Genomic DNA, 18249 nt, shown 5'->3' on the forward strand with positions numbered 1-18249 from the left:
TCAGGGTTTGCGAGAGAACCGGTGCTTTCAAAGGCACAGGAGGCACAGGCGGTGCCCAGATGCCAGTCCTGCCGCACTGCTTCCGGGCCCTGGGTCCCCATACGGCCTCCAGAATCCAGTCCTGCTCTGCCTATGAAAGAAGAACATTTGATTGTGCCTCCGCCGGAGGCTCTACCGGCCTCGCTCCCACAGCTCCCAAGCCTACCAGTGACCGCCTTTCCGGCCCTGGGAAAGGCAAGGGGGTGTTGCATGTGTTCTTCAGTCCATCCTGGGAGCCCAGCTGTCTCAACAGCGAACCCCATCGGATCTGCGCGGGAGGCGGCGGCCTCTCTCAGCTCCTTGCCCAGGGAAACGGAAGCCTCCGCAGTGTTCTCTGTGGGGTGGGGCGGCCCCTGGCATGAGGGGAGCACCAGCCTGGGAATGAGGCAGGCTCGGGTTGTCTTGACCTACGTCCCTCTCTGGCCGCACTGCGTGGAGGGGTGACTTCCCTCTCGGAACCAGGGTCCTTCTGGGTGATTGCTGGTGTCAGCATTTTCACAAACTTTCCAGGAGAACACACAGCCCATGCTTCCTTCAAGGCCGGCTAGACGCCCCTGCGGGGAGCTTCAGAGGCTCCCCTCTGAGCCCAGGGCCTGAGTCAGGGCCCAGGCTTCGCTGGAAGAATGAGCTCCCTATTCCCTTGGTGACCTTTGGTGGGAAGAGAGCCGCAGAATTCACTCTCCCCTGAAGGGTGATAACTGAGGTATGAAGACAAGCGTCCCAGTTCCTCCGTGCGGGGACCTCCAGGCTCAGCTGCTAGGTTGGGCTGGACTCCAGCCCCGGCCAGGGCAGTCCCCCTCTCCCGTGGTACTGTGCTTGTTGCCATGACAACACGTCTCCAGCCTCCTGCTTTTGGACACTCATCTGGCCAGTGGAATGGGGGTCACCTTGGACAGACCAGGGCTGATGTGTGCCCTAAATGTGTTCCTTTAGCTCCCCATGTAGTCACTGATTTGTCTCATGAGGCCTCAGCGGTTGTCAGTGTGCCCTAGCCACTTAGGGCCACCAGCTTCAGTGACCACAGACCTCTATGACCTCAACCGTGGCTAGCGTCCTTCAGGCTCTGGGAACCTGCCTTGCAAGTTCGAGGGAGGACTATGGGATGGAAGGACAACAGGTGCCTTCCGCTGTTCTCCAGAATACCCTGTGCTTACTGCAGTATGCTCATCCTTCTAGAACTCTTTCCTTCAATCCCAGATCTGGGCCCGGGAGTCAGAGGTCTCCTCCCTGCCCCACAGTCCCAGTCTCCTGGGGAGATTCTCCGAGTATTGTCTTCATAGAACACAGTCCTGTTGTAGGACTGTGAGTGTCCATCTGGCCCCGATCAGCATGCCCGAGGCAGTGAGACAGACCCTTGTTGAGAAGGGTGAGTTAGTCTGGTTCTGTCCCCCACCCCACCCACCACCCTTGGACACATAGCGCCCCTGTCTAGAGCAGAGCTGTCCCGAAGCCCTTTGCCCTGAATGCAGTTCTGTCCCGGGTGGGCTGGCCTCGGAAGGCAGCCTGTGTGAGAGCAGCTTGAGGCTGTGATGTGTGACTTATCCCATATCCCTCCTGCCAAGCTCAGTGCCTGGAAACAGATGTGTGGCCATCACAGCTCTTGAAAATCCCTCTGGGGGATGCTAGTTCACTACCTGCCAGGTGTTAGCGTGTAGAGGAGCCTCAGAAAGAATCCAGTTACCTGGGATGCAGGGAGCATGCAGATCCGACGAGTCCACCGGGCAGCTCTTCCCCACTGCGTGGGCGCACTCATTGGATGTTCACGCCCATTGCAGTCACATCTGCAAAAGCGAGAAAGAAATGTAGCAGAATGCTCACATCCTCCAAGCCGGGAGTTTGGGAAACCCAGATGTGGAGACATCTGGATGTCACCTGTTTGGGTCCCAGCGCGCCCCATGTGGCAGGCACGGGTTTTGCGCACACTCTCCCCCGTATGCAGGAATGCTCTCTGGGTCGCTCCAACCAGTGGACAAACCATGGCACTCTGAAGTATTTTAACAATGCCCTTGCTCACATCCAAAGTCAATCCCGTGGAGGGGGAGGCAGGGAGGGCCTCCCGGGCGCATCTGGGTTTTGCCCTCCGAGTACGGCACTAATGCCATAATAATGGCTCTCGGCTATGACGGACCCGGGATTTGGGGGACTTTCACCCTCAAGGCAGCCACAGGAAAAAGGCACCATTATCTCCATTTTACAGTTGAAAAAACTGAGACCCACAGGGGTTAAAGGGCGTGCTCAGCATGCCTGGGCTGTTAACGACTGGGATCCTAACGCAGGTCCGTCGGAAACTCTCTTCTTGACACTACATCAGATCACGGAGAGACCCTGTTTTCTGAAAAAGTGAAAATCACATCTCGGTGAACTTGGCCCCCAGTGATTTAGCTGTGGTTTCGTAGTTACTTTTCCTCTAAACCCTGATTTTTCTTTAATGGGCAGCTCTTGGGGTAGACGACTTCAGAACACCCCGGCGCTAACATGCTAATAGCTGCTTGGAGCCTCCGAACGAGAGGGCCCCATCGTCGAGTTGAGTGCAGCCAGCGTCCCCTTGGAGGCTGGGCAGGGGACGTGGAGGTAGGCCGCAGCCACGCCAGCCCGAGCCACAGGGTCTAGGCCAAGTGTATGCCTGACTGCTGATGGGCATGCGAGAAGGAAGGTTCTGTTAGCTTTAAAGGGAATCCTAGGTAAGGAGAGCTAAAAGAATATTCTAGAATTTCACTTATGGCTCATCATCTGAGAACTCTTCTTGAAACCTGCTCTGCTTGTTCCCAGCCGGTCTCATGACGGGTGCTCCATGGCGGCGACTGCCCAACTGAACCCCAAATTCTCTCCTTTGGGAGCCTCTTCCAATCCCTCTCCTTCTCTCCATTCTGTTAGGAATACACGCTCTTTGCCCCTCAACGCTGGTACTAGTGTTTTCTGGTTTTCTTTCACGTAGAACGCGTGCACCTGTTCATTAACAAAGGTTTGTGTTGCCACCGTTGGTCCAGCCTTATGCAGGTGCTGGGAAAGCCGTGGCGACAGCTCGGCACACGCGCGTGGCTCACTGAGCCTATGGTCCCGCAAGTCCGCCGTGAGTGCCGAGAACTTCATGGCCAGCACCAGACCGGCGGGCAGGCAGCCTTGGCAGCCCGTGGGAGTTTTCAGCCTGTGCGCACTGGCTGACGCGTGAGAAGTCAGACTCCATGAAGGGTACCCGCGCCCACTACTCAGCAGGGCTCCCCACACGTCTTTCTGCACCAGGCCATGCCTTTTGACCCCACTCTTTTGTCTCTACAGGCCTCCTGCCCTAAGCGGCAGCCCTGTTATCTCCGACATTTCGTTGATCCGGCTTTCCCCACACCCCGCCGGCCCTGGGGAGTCCCCCTTCAACGCCCCCCACCCGTACGTGAGCCCCCACATGGAGCATTACCTCCGTGCCGTGCACAGCAGCCCCACGCTCCCCGCGATCTCTGCAGCCCGGGGTCTGAGCCCCGCTGACGGTGAGTACAGCTTGGGGTGCTTGGGGGGGCGGGCCGTTAACTGTAACACTGTCGACCCCCCAGCCCTGGTCCCCTGGGATAGTGAGCAAGTTGACATTCCTCCCACCACCCTGAGCCGTGGGTTTTTCCACAAATGAATGGGAAAAGCCAAGAGGATCCGGCGAACATTGGTTTTTGTGCTCATTAAGGAGCTGTTCAGAAGTACCCTTTTGCATGCAAATTATATGTAATAATAATAAGGTATGTTTATTCATGTAGGTTTTAGCTTAGGTGAGAATTCTTTGGTCTCAATAAACCAAAATCTGCTTCTGGTGAAGGAAAGGCAGTGCTGGATCAAGGCGTTGCCCGGGTCCCGGAGCAGCAGGAAGGCAGAGCTGGGCTGGTTTCTGCCTGCATCTCTGCTTTATGCACCCCAAGGTCAACACGTGGCCTCCAGATGGCACCCCAAGTCTCCTCGGATGAGCCCCGGTGGTGTTGGGTCTCTCGGCTCAGATGCTCGAGAGAGAGTTGATGGGCCCAGCTCGAAGATCAGATGGCTACCCCAATCCACTTAACTTGAGACGAGAAAGGGCAGGTCACGTAATACAAATAGGGTTTTCAGGTCTAAAATTTAATACATCCAAAAAAAAATCTAATACTTCCTTCCCCATCCCCACCTCACCGGTACACGTATACGAACACACACACACACACACACACAGGTGCACACTCACACTGGACAGTAGTGAGCACATTCGGGTGCTGGCCGTGCCCGTCCTGCCTTCCTGGGAAATGCCCCCAGCCCTCCGTCCTGTGCCACCCTGCACAGTGCCCAGTAACCACTTTCTGGCCATTTCTAAAAGCAACCGGGGTGTAGCTTCTCAGTCTGCCCACTGAAACCATGCCTCTTGGTCCAGGCCATTCTAGAAGACTTTTGCACTCCGGGGCCCGCGGGCCGAGGCTCCGGGAAACACAATCCCGTTGGGTCCCTTGTCACTACCTCCAGTCCTTGCCAGGGGGAATGTGCCCTCCCCCACGAGGTGGCTGTGACCAGGAACTGGAGCCGAGGCCTGGACCTGAGAGGCTCAGCTGGGAGTTTCCCAAGGAAAAGGACTCCAAATGAACAGAATGTCTCCCCAAAGCATCGGGTTCATCGTCCTGAAATCTGAGTGGATTTTCCAAGTGGCCTTGGACGAGTGCTGGTGCCCTGAAAGATCACGCCGCCTCCGCGCGGAGACCCCAGCTCCAGCCGGTGCCAGCAGACCAGGTTCCCCACGCTGCCCTGACCTTGAAGCTTGTTCATGGTGTCCTGGGCTGGAGGCCCCCTGCCCCCGGGAAAAGATGTGTCCATGCCCTCATCCCCTGAACCTGAGAACGTGGCCTCATTTGGAAAAAAAGGCCTTTGAGGATGTGATTTAGTTGGGGATTTTTGAAACAAGGAGAACATCCTGGATTGTCCACGTGGGCCTTAAATGCAATGATGAGTGTCCTCGCAAGAGACATAGACGAGAGAATGAACCAAAGATGGCCGTGATGTGGCCGCAGGCCAAGGAGGCTGGCAAGCTCCAGGTGCTGGAAGGAGTATGGGACCGATGACCCCCTAGAGCCTCTGGAGGGAGCGTGGCTCCGGTGACGCCTTGATGTGGCACGTCTCCAACCTGGGAGAGGACGAAATTCTGTTGTTTCAACGGCAGTGAGCATCACATGTCTGTCCTAACGCGTTACAGCGAGTTAGGAAACTAATACTCGCCGTGACAGGGTTCCTGTGGAGGAGGAACAGGCAGGACTTGCCAGTCCTCCCGAGGCAGTGGTCAGAGGGCCCTGAGAGATGTCTCTAGAAGACAAGGATGCTGTGGTTTCAGCTGCCAGTGGTGTAGCCCTTGAAGAAAAGACCTGCGTTTGCGGAGCCCTGATTCTGTGCCTGATTTCCATAGAAACATCGCTGGGGCTCCTCTCACCCACATTTATCCCAGCCCCAGCCCCTTGGGCTAGCCGGCCTGGGCTCAGCACTAGAGGGCACTCAGCTAATGTGCAAGGCCCGGACCGTCACAGGGCTGGACCTGTTGCCCAGAGACCTCGCTGGCCCTGAACCAAGCCCCCAAGTGGTTGGAGACAACGCGTCAGGCTCGCACCACAGCTGTGCCCACCCCAGCACCTGCGCACGTGAGGCCCAGAGAGTTCACCAGCCATCAGCGGCCGTGTCTGCCAGACCGTGTGTGTGCTGAGGACCAGTGGGCACTCCAGGGAAGCTTTCAGGGAGGAGGTGGACATTCAGGAAGAGGGGGACAGGAAGGCATTTCAGGCATGCACAGGGCAGGAGGAGGCCATGGGGACATCACCCTGGCTGCAGGCGGGGACTCTTTCTACTGGATACAGCAGGAGAAGGGGAGGAGGAGAAGGAGGGTGGGGAAGGGGTGGCGGCTTCCATTCATGGGCTTCTCTCTGCCCAGCGCGGATGAGATCTTTGCTGTTTGCCAAGACTAATAGCAGAGAGCACCAGAGTCCTCATCTGCCGTTGAAGGACGGTAATGGTGGCCCTCCGCTCATGGCGTGTGGGGACAGTGGCCATGAGAATGAATGCGAGGCCCTCATCACTGTGCCTACATGGGCCCAGCAAGTGCCCAGCATGACTCTGGCTGCCACTCTCATTTCTCATGGTAACTTGAGTAGCGAGGATACTTCTCCCCATTCTATGGATGGAAAACTGAGCCCCTTCCCAGTTTTGCACAGCTGGTAAAAGCCAGGTCACTCGATGGGTTTGTTGGGTTCCAAGGCCCACCCCCCAGTGCCGGGGACCCTCCAGATTATCCCAAGTTCCTCCTCCCTGCCTCCCAGCTGACCCCCAGACAGGGCCGGGTGCAAGGCTGGAGACGGACAGCCCTGGGTTCTGCAGCTGCTGGCCAGGCCAGGCCAGGCTGGGAGATTTATCTGGTCAGGTCCCCACGATCTCACCTTGAATGTTCAGGCCAGACTGACTTGGCCTGATCGTTGACCACCACAGAGCCTTTGAGTCTTCCTTTTCCTTTGAAGACTCTGCTGGCCTCTGGGCCCTGTGGCCTGCAGCTCTGGGCTCTTGTGGGGCCTGGAGGGGGAGGAGGGAGCACTTGTCCAAGGCTTTGAGGAAGCAGAGGTATGTGGGCTCTGACTCCCCATCAGCAGAAACACCCCCCCACACACACACATTGTCTGCTCAGTGCAGGGAGGGAACCTAGGGGCAGAGGACAGACTAGCAGGCCCTGGGGTAGAGGGCAGAGGGGGCACACAACTACTCCGGCCATGTGCGTGTTTCTCTCATTTTTTGGCCACAACCTGACGGCGTCTCTCTCTCTCCCTCCCTGCTGTGCACAGTGGCTCACGAGCACCTCAAGGAGAGGGGGCTGTTTGGCCTCCCCGCTCCAGGCACCAACCCCTCAGACTATTACCACCAGATGACCCTCATGGCAGGCCACCCTGCGCCCTACGGGGACCTGCTGATGCAGAGTGGGGGTAGCGCCAGTGCACCCCATCTCCACGACTACCTCAATCCCGTGGATGGTGAGTGTCGGGCCCACGTGGGGGCGGGGAGCAGGACAGGAGGTGGGGACTGGGGAGGGTGCCTGCTCCTCCTTTCGTGGGCGAGGAGCCCTGATGGGGGATCTGGGAATCCCTGCCATGACTGCTGTCCACAGGCGACCGAGTCTGACCAACTCCCACAAACACTTAGTGAGTCACTGCAGGCCAGAACATGTTTTGGGATTTGCAGCCTCAAGAACAAAACACGCTCATCTCGGCTTTCATGGAACTTACAGAGCAGTAGGGAGAGACAAACAAAGCCAAGAATGGGGTAGGAAGCCCCAGGTGGAGTGGGGGGGGGGGTGAAGTCTTGAATAAAGAAATTGAGAAATCCTCCCTGGGAAAATGATATTCACGCAAAGACTTGGAGGAGGTGAGCAGTACAGAAATTCGTGGGGTAAAGGGTCTAGCCAGGGGGAGTAGCAGGCGCAAAGGGCCTGAGGCAGCAGTATGCCCTCTGAGCTCCAGAAAAACCCAGGAGGCCAGCATGCCTGGCATCCAGTGAGTGAGGGGCAGGAGTAGGATGGGGCCAGAGTTCCAGGGCTGGTTGTGCAGGCTGGTGGGGGTTTGGTCAGGCTTTGTTTGGCTCGAGCATGATGGGGCCCTCGGAGGGGCTTGGACAGAGGAGTAATGAGATCTGACTTGTTCTGAAAAGGAATCCCATTGTGGCTACTGACATAAGAATAGGTTTAGGGGCAAGGTGGAAGCAAGGAGTCCCATTAGTGGAGATTGGGGGGGTGGGGAGAAGGGATCACATTTTAGATAAAGCCACGAGATTTGTTTCCAGACCGGGTGAAGCGTTAGGGGGAAAGAGAGGCATCAGGGACAACCCCAGGGGCTTGGGCTTGGGCCTGGGCAAGTAGGAGATGGTTGTCAGTGATGGAGCTGGAGGCTACAAGACAGGGCCCATTGGCAGGCGGGAGATCCACTGGTCTGGGTAGATAAAGTTCTTCTTACCCATAATATAGCAAGGCTTCCCCTCCCAGCAAATAATATCCTAATTTCACAGGGGTGCCCCTGGCCCCCTGACCATGAGCCCCTGGGGTCGGCACGGAGCCCCGCACTTGGAGGAGAGGAGCAGGGAAAGGCTAAGTGCCCGCCTCCCCCAGTCAGTGCCGCTCCACCTGCTGCTGCTGGAGCCTGGCCCAGAGATACCCAGGGATCCAGGCCGGGCCATGGAACTAGGATCCCAGCAGGGGGATCCCAGCAGGGGGCAGGCAGACAGCTTTGGCTGATTTATCCTCCTCCAGCTGCACCCCCCAGGAGGGCTTTCCCACTCCGTAATGGTAAGGAGCACCCAGGCCTGAGGAAAGATGGGCTCCAGAGGGAAGTCCTGGTCCCTGTCAGGCTACATGGCTCAGGGTGCGCCCCTGCACCCCTCAGCCTCCTCCTGTCCCCCAGGACTTCCTGTCCACCTCGTGCCCTGCAGCTTTACCTTATTGGCTGGGGCAGAGCCAAGCCTCCCCCCACTTCCTCAGGCCTGAATAAAATTTTATCTTCTCTGGGACATCTCCCCAGATGCCCTCTCCCTCTCCTGCCCTCTGGATCCTTCTTGTCTCTGTTCGCCCTTCTCACCCCACGCCTGCAAGAACCACCTTGCTTGGTTCCTGAACCCTGCTTGAGCCTTCCCTTCCTCTGTCTACTGGGGAAGAGCACTGGGGTCCTCCCCACACTGCTGTCATCCCTTGTCACCCTCATCATGCCCCAGGGGGTGCCATCAGAATCCAATCCCTGGGTCTGTCCCACCCCTGTGCCTTCCCCGGGATAGAGTTCAGTCCGGGACTACGCACAAGTATGGAGTGTGAGATCAGGCCTGGCCCCTGGAGCACACACACACATCCCAGACCCTGGTCCTCTCAAGGGCCCTCTGCTGCTCCCCAAAGGGAGTGGGGTGGGCTATCGGCAGCTGCTGAAGTTGTGTGTATGCACCACTTACCCAAATTAAAACCCAGACAACAGGTTCACTATAGTGCTCAAACAGCCACGTCCAAATGTCCCATCCTCCCATGCAGGGCCTGCCTCCCAAGGCCTCCGGGTGGCTGGCACCAGGCCAGCAGGACAGTGGGCAGACACAGAGAAACTGTGGCCCAGGGATCTGGTCAGGCAAGTGTCCCCAGCGGGCAGACATGAGCACTTGCTGTGTGCCTGTGTGCGAACCGTCTCTACCTGGTGCCTTTCCATGCATTCTCTTCTGTGACTCCTCTCAGCCACCTTCTGAGCCTGGAATTCCCATCTCTACTTTGAGATGAGCAAACTTGGTGGGGGCCGGGCGGGCGAGTGAGTTGCCAGGCTGTGAGTTAGGGTTTCAAGCCCCTCAGCACCATATGTCTGACGCCCTGAGAGCTGGGCCAGAGCAGGGCGCCCGGAGGGGTGGCCGTGGGAAGGGAGTTTGGGTAGCGAGCCGCAGGCACATCTAGGCCAACCATGTCCCTGCATGCGTCCCCACTGTGGGAGCTGGCCCAGGGTGGTGGGGGCGCTGGGTGGCGTCGGGACCGCGATTCCCAGCCCCGCGTGCTGGCTGAACTTGACATGCTATTGAGTAAGATTGTGTGTGCGCACTTGGCTCGTCGCCCAGTGCACAGTGGCCGCTCAGTCGGTGCTTGTTCCAATCTCTTTCCTCGAGGAGACTTTTCCGTCTTCCACATCTTCCCCTTCAGCGGGACTTTTGTCTCTGTCCACCCCATTCTTAGCCCAGGGCCACAACTCCTCCTGGTCACCACCCCACGCCTCCCATCAGTCCCAGCCCCCAGCCTGCCACATCGCGCTTGTCAGCCTTCCCGGCTATCCTGTGATTTGTCACCGTCCCTGCACCGCCATTCGGCTCAGGCTCCCTCAGCCTCCAAGCTGCTTAGCAGGGGTCTTGCATCCCCTCCACCACTCTGCGCCCCCTGTGACTTCCACCACCCTCAGGGCAAGATTCAGTCTTCATAACCTGGCTTGGGGGCCTTCCCCTCCAGCCTCATCTCGCCTGCCTTGCGCACCGCCTCCCATCGCCCTGCTCCATCTGCAGCCACCCGGACAATGACCGGGCACCTTCTGCCTGCAAAAGCGCTCCCTCCAGCCTGGCCCAGCTCCGCCCTGCACCCAAACCCAGCCCCAGGTCAACCGCATCAGCTCTGCTCACACTCCTGCCTTTCCCTCCCACTGGGTGCTGTTAACAAACCAGGTAACCCTCCACGTCCTGGAGCTTGGCCGCCCAGGAGCAGGCCTCCATATTTGCAGAGTGGCTGAGTGAGCGAGTGAGTGAGTGGTAGTTACCAAAAACCCCAGGATGGAAAGATGCAAACTGATTGGGGAAGCCGCTTTGCTGGGGCAAGCAGCTGCCGGCTTGCAGGGAGCAGGGGAGTTGGCTGGGAACACGGCCGCTTTGTTCTCGGGGGCGCTCGGCATTTGGCAGCATCTGGGGCTGAGCCGGAGCAACGGGAGATGAGCTCACCAGTGGGCGTGAGAGAGTCCAGCTCACGTCGGACTCATCACACCCACCCACGATCCTTTCCCCACCTCTCCTCCTGGGAGCATGATCGACTCCAGGGTGCAAAGGCAAGCATCCATCTCGGGCCCGAGCAGGCAGATCCATTTCTCAGGCTGAGGGATGGGGTGGGGCTGGGGGATTTTTCCGAACCCCTGAGGGATCTTAGGAATGGATGATTCTTTTCCTTGGGTCCCAGTCACTTACGACCCAAGCAAATCCAGAGGAGTCCAACATGGTCTCCTGTGTGCGTCATTACTTAATACAGTTTTTCTTTTCAAACCAGTTCGAACCACACCCGGAACCTTTGCTTCCACTTTTAAAAATAGTTGAGGTATTTCTGTTTGGTTCTGATGCCCACGAGGATATGGGGTTCACGTGCCTCCTTAAGAGACTCCAGGGCTCCTAGCCCAGGTGTGCCATTGGGCTATCCCCAGCCTCTCCCCTCCTATAAACTGGGGAGCAGGAAGAACCTACCAGCTCCAGGGCTTTCTGCTCGTCCCAGCTGCATGGGTCTGGGGACAGACATTCCCGTCAAGATTCCGTTTGCTCCAACTCGCCCAGAGAAACTTGTGCAGAGCCCACTTGTGGAAGGGTTCTGAGACTCTCCAAGGACATGTGTGTTCACCTTAGGAAGCCTCCCATAAACATGGTTATGACATGTAAGCTCTGTGCAGGAGCAGGGGGCCCCAGAGCTTGTGGGAGGAAGTTGAGGAGACTAGCCCTTCCCTCTCTCCGTATTTCTCTCTCTTCCTCCCTCCCTCATTCATTCCGAGGGTATTTCTTGAGCACGTCCTGTGTCCCAGGCATGGTTCTGGGTGTGAGGAACACCAAGGTTCTCCTTTGCAGGACAAAGAATATCCATCCCCAGGCCATCCCACCTACCCTGGCCTCTTTTCTCAGCTCCTTCCCTTCACGTTCTAAGAGGAAAGAACTTTCCAGAGGCTTTTTGAATGTCAAGCTGGGGTGTGGAGGCCAGAACTGCCGGATTACGTGGGCGACCTGCAGAGAAGGTGCAGAAAAGCCACCTAGGTCTGACCCACCAGGGCAGGTGTCCCCAGCCCGCTCACTGGCAAACTGCCACCAATACCGTTTTCACCTGAGCCAAGTGCCATCGGCACGATTCTTTATTTAATGGTGTATTTTTAATACACTCGCCTTTGGGGGTTCAATAAATAGATCTTAAAGTAGAATTGGTATTTTTTTTCTCATATGGGAAGCCTGATTGTATCTGAGCAAGACGTCTGCATCCCTGTCTCCACCAGTTCTAAAATCACCCTGTCCGGGTCAAGTACACATCCTATGTTGAGGAAAACCCCATGGGAGTGGGGGAAAGGCAGGGGATGCAGAGAGGCCTCTGATGGAGCTCTTGCCGGAGTACAGATCCAAGCCCTGCCCTCCTCCCGGGCCACAGGGTCAGGCCACGGCAGGACCCAGGGCACCTCCCATGTCCCGCCCTCGCTGGGGGCTTCCCAGCCTCCTGGTGGTCGATGAAGGCCCACTGCCTCCTCTTTTTAAAGGAGGCTGATTGATAGCAGGAAGACCTGGAAGTGATGCTGCCCGGGGAGGTAATGGATAACCGGTTGGGGAGTCCAAGGCTATCACTCTGCCTCCTGGTGCTCTGGAGGGCGGGGAATTCACTGGCTGTCACCAGGGCCTTCAAATGGAATCTTGTTGTTTTATGCTGTTGAATATTGGTGATTTAACAGCAGAATGGGAGCCGCCACGGCCACACCCCCTCCTCCTCCCACCACATTGAGAAGATTGAAATGTTTCCGATTGAAATGTTGTCTGTTTACAGCCCATATTTCCTCCGAGCTGTATATTTTATTGTCATATTGACACTAATTTGACTTGGATGTCACCTCCGTGCTGACGCCCGTTCTTTATGCTGCCTGCGGGTCCAAGGGGGTTTTCAGAAACCAATTACATTGATCACACCGCAGAGAGGCAGGAGGAGCTGCTGGCGGGACTGTCAGAGGCCCCAGCTGGCAGGGAGTCCGTGCCCAGCCTGCCCAGGAGGGAGACTGAGGCAGAGGAGACCAGGCCGTGGGGCCTGGAGGGTCAGGACCACCGTGTGGCTGCAGGCCCAGGCTGAATGGTGTGTATGGCTGGTCTGATGAGCCTGCACACACAATCCTGAGCCCAGGAGGCCCTGAGCCCAGAGTTTCTTTGTCTGCATCACAGAACTAGGAAAGGGGCAGCCTCTGGACTCCAACACCTAGGTGATCTCATTTCCCCCATAAGAAGGGGTAAAGGGGCTGTGGACAACTAAGTGTGGGCCAGGTTAAGGTCCTCCAGCTGGGTTTCCTTCGAGCACTTCCTCAGTGAGTCCAGCAGATAGTGGTTGGGGCAGGGCTGGGCAGGAATGCTCCAGAAGGCATGAGGATTCAGAGCCCCACAAACCAGGCCGCAAGGCTGGGTCCTGCTGTCCCCAGGGGAGGTGTGTCCCAGTCCCATGCTCAGGAAAGCAGCTGGCCCAGAGAAGGCTCCTGGGACGCAGCTCTCTCTGTCACTGGAGCCATGCCTTCCCTGCCCAGGACCTGTGGAGACGGGCCCCTGCAGCCGTCCTGCTGCCCTCAGCCCAGGCTCCCGGGTCCTCAGGTTGTCCACTCACAGCTTGGGTGGTACGCCACTCACCAGCCTGGAACAACCTCGAGGTGGGTCCTGTGGGCCCATTTTCCAGCTGAGGAACCAGCTCAGGGAGGTCCAGCAGCTTGCCCAAAGCCACCCAAGTTAGAGCAGTCAGGCAGGGCCAAAACGTGGCCTGCCAGGGTCCAAGGCCGGTTCTCAAACCTCCCACCCTTCCTGACTGCCCCCGGGAAAGCAGCAATGTCCCTGAGCCCTCTGGACTTACCTGAGGCAAGCGCAGGCACCCAGTGAACGCTCCTAGCACAGCGGCTACTTACTTTTCTCACTCCCCCGGATGGTGGGTTTCACAGGGGGCCAGGGCTGAGGGTCTCCCTGCTTGCAGCCCCCGAATGACCCGTCCTGCGCCTGGCATGCTCTCAGCACTGACAGGGGGGCTGAGGGGAAAAGGAACTAACACACGGACGAGCAGAGGAAAGACCCAGTAGATGAAGCAGGGTCCAGATGTCAGTGGTAATGGGAGCGGGTCGTAGCGGGTGGCGTCTGTCCCAGTGAGGGCCGGCTGGTGTCCGGTAACCCGGCGGCTGACAGAAATCAGCACAGACTCACCCACAGATGAATGGACGTCGCAGCTCTGCCAGTCCCCGGTCATAAATCACCGGAGAAGCCACAGGAAATGAGTGCCAGGATTTTCTTTCTATTTAGAATTTATCAAGGGAAGAGGCGCATTAATAAACATATTTCCCTTGAGGGGTGGGAATAACAGAGATGAATATCACTGTCAGATTTGGCCTGTTTCCTCTTGTTAGGGGCGCAGGAGAGGGTGGGAATCCAAATATTAGCAACGAAATCTTTTTTTAAAAAACTGTGTCACGCAGATGAGTGTATTTCTTTCCTTTATGTGGAGTTAGATCTTCCCTCCCAGCTCATGTTTCTCCGTTTGCTGCTCGGTCCGTAAGTGATAGGAATCTTTGGGAAGATTTTACTTTTGCATCTTTGATTTTCCTTCCAAGTGAGGATGGACAAAGAGTGAACTCAGGAAATAAGAACAAAGAAGCCTAATGGAGCCCAAGTGAATGGGCGGATGAGTGAGTGTAGTGACGACGGGCGTGCTGCTGTGTGGCCCCGTCGTGTTTTCTAGACATGCCGTCCCTTACTGCAACATTAGCGTTAGACTCACCCTACCCCCTCGAAACCCCCCTCCTAGCCCCTGAAGAAGCTACGTGAACTCGCAGTTTCATTTTAGAAGGTCCGCTGGGTTTTAGGCACTCCCGTGCTCTCCAGGTGGCCTCACAGTAATCCAGGGGGCCAAGCTGCCTTGCCCCCATTGTACAAATGGGCAAAGAGAGGCTCAGGAGGCTGAGTCGTGGGCTCCAAGGCAAGCGCTAACTGTTGGGCTCCGTGTGGCAGTTAGCACCACTGTGTGTCCCCACATGGTGTGTGTGTGTGTCTGTCCAGCCCAGCCCCAACCCCTCCAGGACATCCTTCCCCACAAGCTGCCTCTCCTCCCCATCCTGGACAGAGGCGGTGTGCTGAGTGGTCTGGTGGCCAACGGCCTGACCTCCAGTCCGTTTCTGTACTTTCCCTGCTGCGCAGCCTCAAGCAAGCCTCTTGTTTTGTCTTTCGCAAAATGAAACTAAAAACAGCCCTTTCTTTCTAGGGCAGTTTTATCAGAGATGAAACAAGTTAATACATTTGAGTGCGTAGAACAGTATCTAGCACCTTCCAGGCGGTCTGGAAATACTGACTCTCTGTGGCTGTGAGTGCGCTCCCTCACCACAGTGCACCTGTGCCGGCGGCTCCGCTGTCACCGCCGAGCCCGCTGGCTGTGCGTGCTCGTAGCCCTGAAGGGGAAAGGACCCAAGTCCCTCCTGTGTGAAGGCAGGAGAGCCAGAGGCAATCAGAAAATCATACCAGCAGATGCAGGCTTGCTGACAGGAACACCTGTTTGGATTGGCGGGGTTGGGGGGCCAGGGAGGAGGGTATGGGGAACACTTCCCAACCAGAGGAGGTCAGGATGCCTTCCCTGGGAAAGTGGTAATCCACTGAGGTCTGAGCACAGAGAAGAGGGAGGAGCACTTTGGGCAGAGGAATATGCCTGTGCAAAGGCCCTGTGCAGGAAAGCAGGTGACCTGAGGTGTGGGTCGGTGAGGGGGTGGGCAGGACTGGAAGGTAGCTGGAGCAGAGCCTGGGGCATGGGCAAGATGAAGCTGGAGAGGTGGGCAGGGGGCACCCACAGGGCTGCCAAGAAGCCACCCTAAGGATTTGGGCCTTTTTCCTAATAGCACCAGGGAGCTCTGGAGAAATGGGGGCAGGGAGCACAAGGACAGGATTTGATTTATACACTAAAGAGCTCTCAGGCTGCAGGGAGGAATGTGCCATCACACAGCAATTAGCTAAGAGCTCCATGATGACCAGGGTTAGTGGTGGGCTGGAGGGAGCCAAGGGAGAGTGGGACAACAGGGACCTGTGGGCAGCTTTGGGGGCAGACTCAGTCGTGAAGGAGGTGAGGATGGGGAGGCATCAGGCCAACTCCCGGGTTCCCTGGTTCCTGCTCCACCGTTGCGTGGTGGTGGGTGCCCACTGAGCTCAGCTCTGCAGGATACCTGTAGCGACCTGGAGCTGCCTTTCAGACCGATTCTGGGGCCTCATCTGTTCTCTGCACAGCCTTGGAGGGTGCTTCTCCCAGTGGCCCAGGAGGAAAGGGGCTTCCTGAGTTTGCCAGCCAAGGGCAAGCGGCTAGGGGAGCACCGGGCATGAGGTGCCCGGGCTGGGGCTCTCTGCACTCAAAGGCTGAATATGCCAAGCTTTCTCGGGGGCTGCCCAGTACTGGGGATGAGGGCTCAGAGATCCACAGGCCATCAGCCCTTCCCTCAGTGTCCCCACAGCTGTGGGGACAAGGCACTGACACACCAACCCTGCAACCAGGGTAACCGGCCACCTTCCTGGAGGAGGGGGACCTGTGGGGTCCAAGCCGTTCTGAGCAGACAGAAGGGAAGAAGGCGGGCATCGCAAGCCCAGGACCAACCAAGCCCTGGCAGCCACTAGAGCTGTATACATGCGACCCCTCCAGCCCGAAGGGGGCACAGAAAGGTGCTCACATCCATTACCTACTCTCCTCCTCACCACAGCCCTGGAGGTCCGAACGAGGAGACCCTCTCATAGAGAAGAAACCGGGGCCTAGGGAGGGTCTGGACAGAGCAGAAACTGGCACGTGGGAGTCGCCCCGTTATGTGGTTAGACCATTTCTAGGCCACTGTTTGTCCAGAGGAAAGATCCAGAACCCTGACTGGGGGAAAGGACTGTACACAGGCGCAGTCCAGAGCCACGGCAGGACAGTGTGACCCCCGGGGAAAGGGAGCCAGTCAGGGGCAGCCTGTCCTCCCTTCCCGCAGTTCTTGAGGGGTGAGGGGTGAGAGCCTCTGCAGGGGTGGGAGTGCCTGTGCATCCTGAGTGTTAAAGGTGACAGGTTCCAGAAGCCTCAGGTGACTGCAGAAGCCAGGATTGGGGCTGCCCTCGGGGTGGGTCAGGAAGGGTGCCAGCCATGCCCTTTCTTGATCTGCTGCTAGTTTCACGGGTGGGTTTGCTTCGCGAGAGGCCACCAAGTTGTTCAACACTGAACCCAGCCCTGTTCTCCACAAAACTGGGCGTAAAGGCGTTAATTTATGTCCAGCGAGGGCATTCTCTCACCCAAGCCCTGACCTGGGCTTCTCTCAACCTCCCCACACCGCATGGGGATCAATCCCATTCTGCAGAGAAGCAAACAGTTGGAGACAGGCTAGGTCCCTTGCCCAGGAGCCCTGGAGGTTCTCATTAGGTTGTCCTCAAAGTCTCTTCCCGTCGTCCCCCACTTCCCAGCCGCCCTCCCCGCCATTCTGTCCCCCTAAAAGTGCAGTGACGCCTGGGGTTGGCTGTCCCCACAGTGTCGCGTTTCTCCAGCCCACGGGTGACGCCGCGCCTGAGCCGCAAGCGGGCTCTGTCCATCTCCCCACTCTCCGATGCCAGCCTGGACCTGCAGCGGATGATCCGGACCTCCCCCAACTCGCTGGTGGCCTACATCAACAACTCCCGGAGCAGCTCTGCGGCTAGCGGCTCCTACGGGCACCTGTCAGCAGGCACCCTCAGGTGGGCCCCTGAGGCCAGAGCAGCTGAGAACTGGGAGGCGGAGTGGGGGCGGCATGGGCGGGGCCGCGCCGGGAAGGCCACGCCTTCATCCCCCAGGGGAAAGACAGGACTCCTTGCATTTATGAATAAGCGCCCTTGAACTGGTTCAGGAATTCAGAACCACTAATGAGGATGTTGAAATGCGCCAATGTTTGAGTCTGGGTCCATGTGCTCATTCGGCCCCCAAACGCACTTTCTAATGTGAAGAGTGATGTTTCCTGGGCCTAGCATGGAAGCATCCATCACGGAACCAAAGGTGGCTTCCTCGGTATTTCAGTAGGTATCATGGGGAGGCCATGGCTGTTGGCCGGCCCTGGGGACCCCGCAAGGTGTGACACTGTTTTGGCTCCCGCCAGGTCTCTGGGTGGCCACAGGCCTCCCACCACGGTCACAGCACTGCACACCAAAACCTCTGGGACACCATTCACCCTTGGGTCCCCACCCCCACCATGCAGCCCAAGGCTGTTGTAGGACTCAGACCCTAGCACTTTGACAGAACTCATGTCAAGAAGGCTCACTCACATGGCCATTGGCAGAAGCCTAATTTCTCGTTCTGGGGCCTCTCCCTAATGCTCTTTGAGCATCTTCCCACTGTGGCAGCTGCTCCCCTCTCCCACCCCTGGAGTGAGCAATGAAGGAGAGAGCAAGGAGGAAGCCACAGCCACCCGTCATGTATGGCTTAGGGCCAGAGCTCACCATTATCCCTTAGTCTCCTTTTCTGGAGTGAGTGGCCCAGAGGCAGATGACAGGGAGGGTCTAGAAGTGCAGTAGAAGGGAAAGGAGAGGGGGGACCATGTGAACCAGAGGGCCCAGGGCACCTTTCCTGGACAAGGGGGCATCAGGACCAGCCTCAGCGGCCCAATGGTGTTCGGATAGTCCCCGATGATGATGCAGGGGTGCATCCCAGGTGTCAGAACGGAGAAGGGCCGGGATGTGGGGAGGAGATGGAGCCTGGCCCCTCCTGGGGGCCAGCCTGCT

General features: G+C 57.6%; 1 protein-coding gene across 4 annotated transcripts in view; it reads left to right on the plus strand.

The window, feature by feature from the left end:
- GLI2 (GLI family zinc finger 2) overlaps nucleotides 1-18249 on the plus strand; it is a 245608-nt gene that overhangs the window by 204783 nt on the left and 22576 nt on the right. For all 4 annotated transcript variants that reach the window (XM_046019809.1, XM_046019811.1, XM_046019812.1 and 1 more), the window contains 3 exons: nucleotides 3316-3518; nucleotides 6846-7031; nucleotides 17031-17232. In XM_046019809.1, the coding sequence (XP_045875765.1) occupies nucleotides 3316-3518; nucleotides 6846-7031; nucleotides 17031-17232 (591 nt within the window). The remainder of the gene's footprint in view (nucleotides 1-3315; nucleotides 3519-6845; nucleotides 7032-17030; nucleotides 17233-18249) is intronic.

The sequence above is a fragment of the Meles meles genome, chromosome 9, assembly GCF_922984935.1.
Source record: "Meles meles chromosome 9, mMelMel3.1 paternal haplotype, whole genome shotgun sequence".
NCBI lineage: Eukaryota > Metazoa > Chordata > Mammalia > Carnivora > Mustelidae > Meles > Meles meles.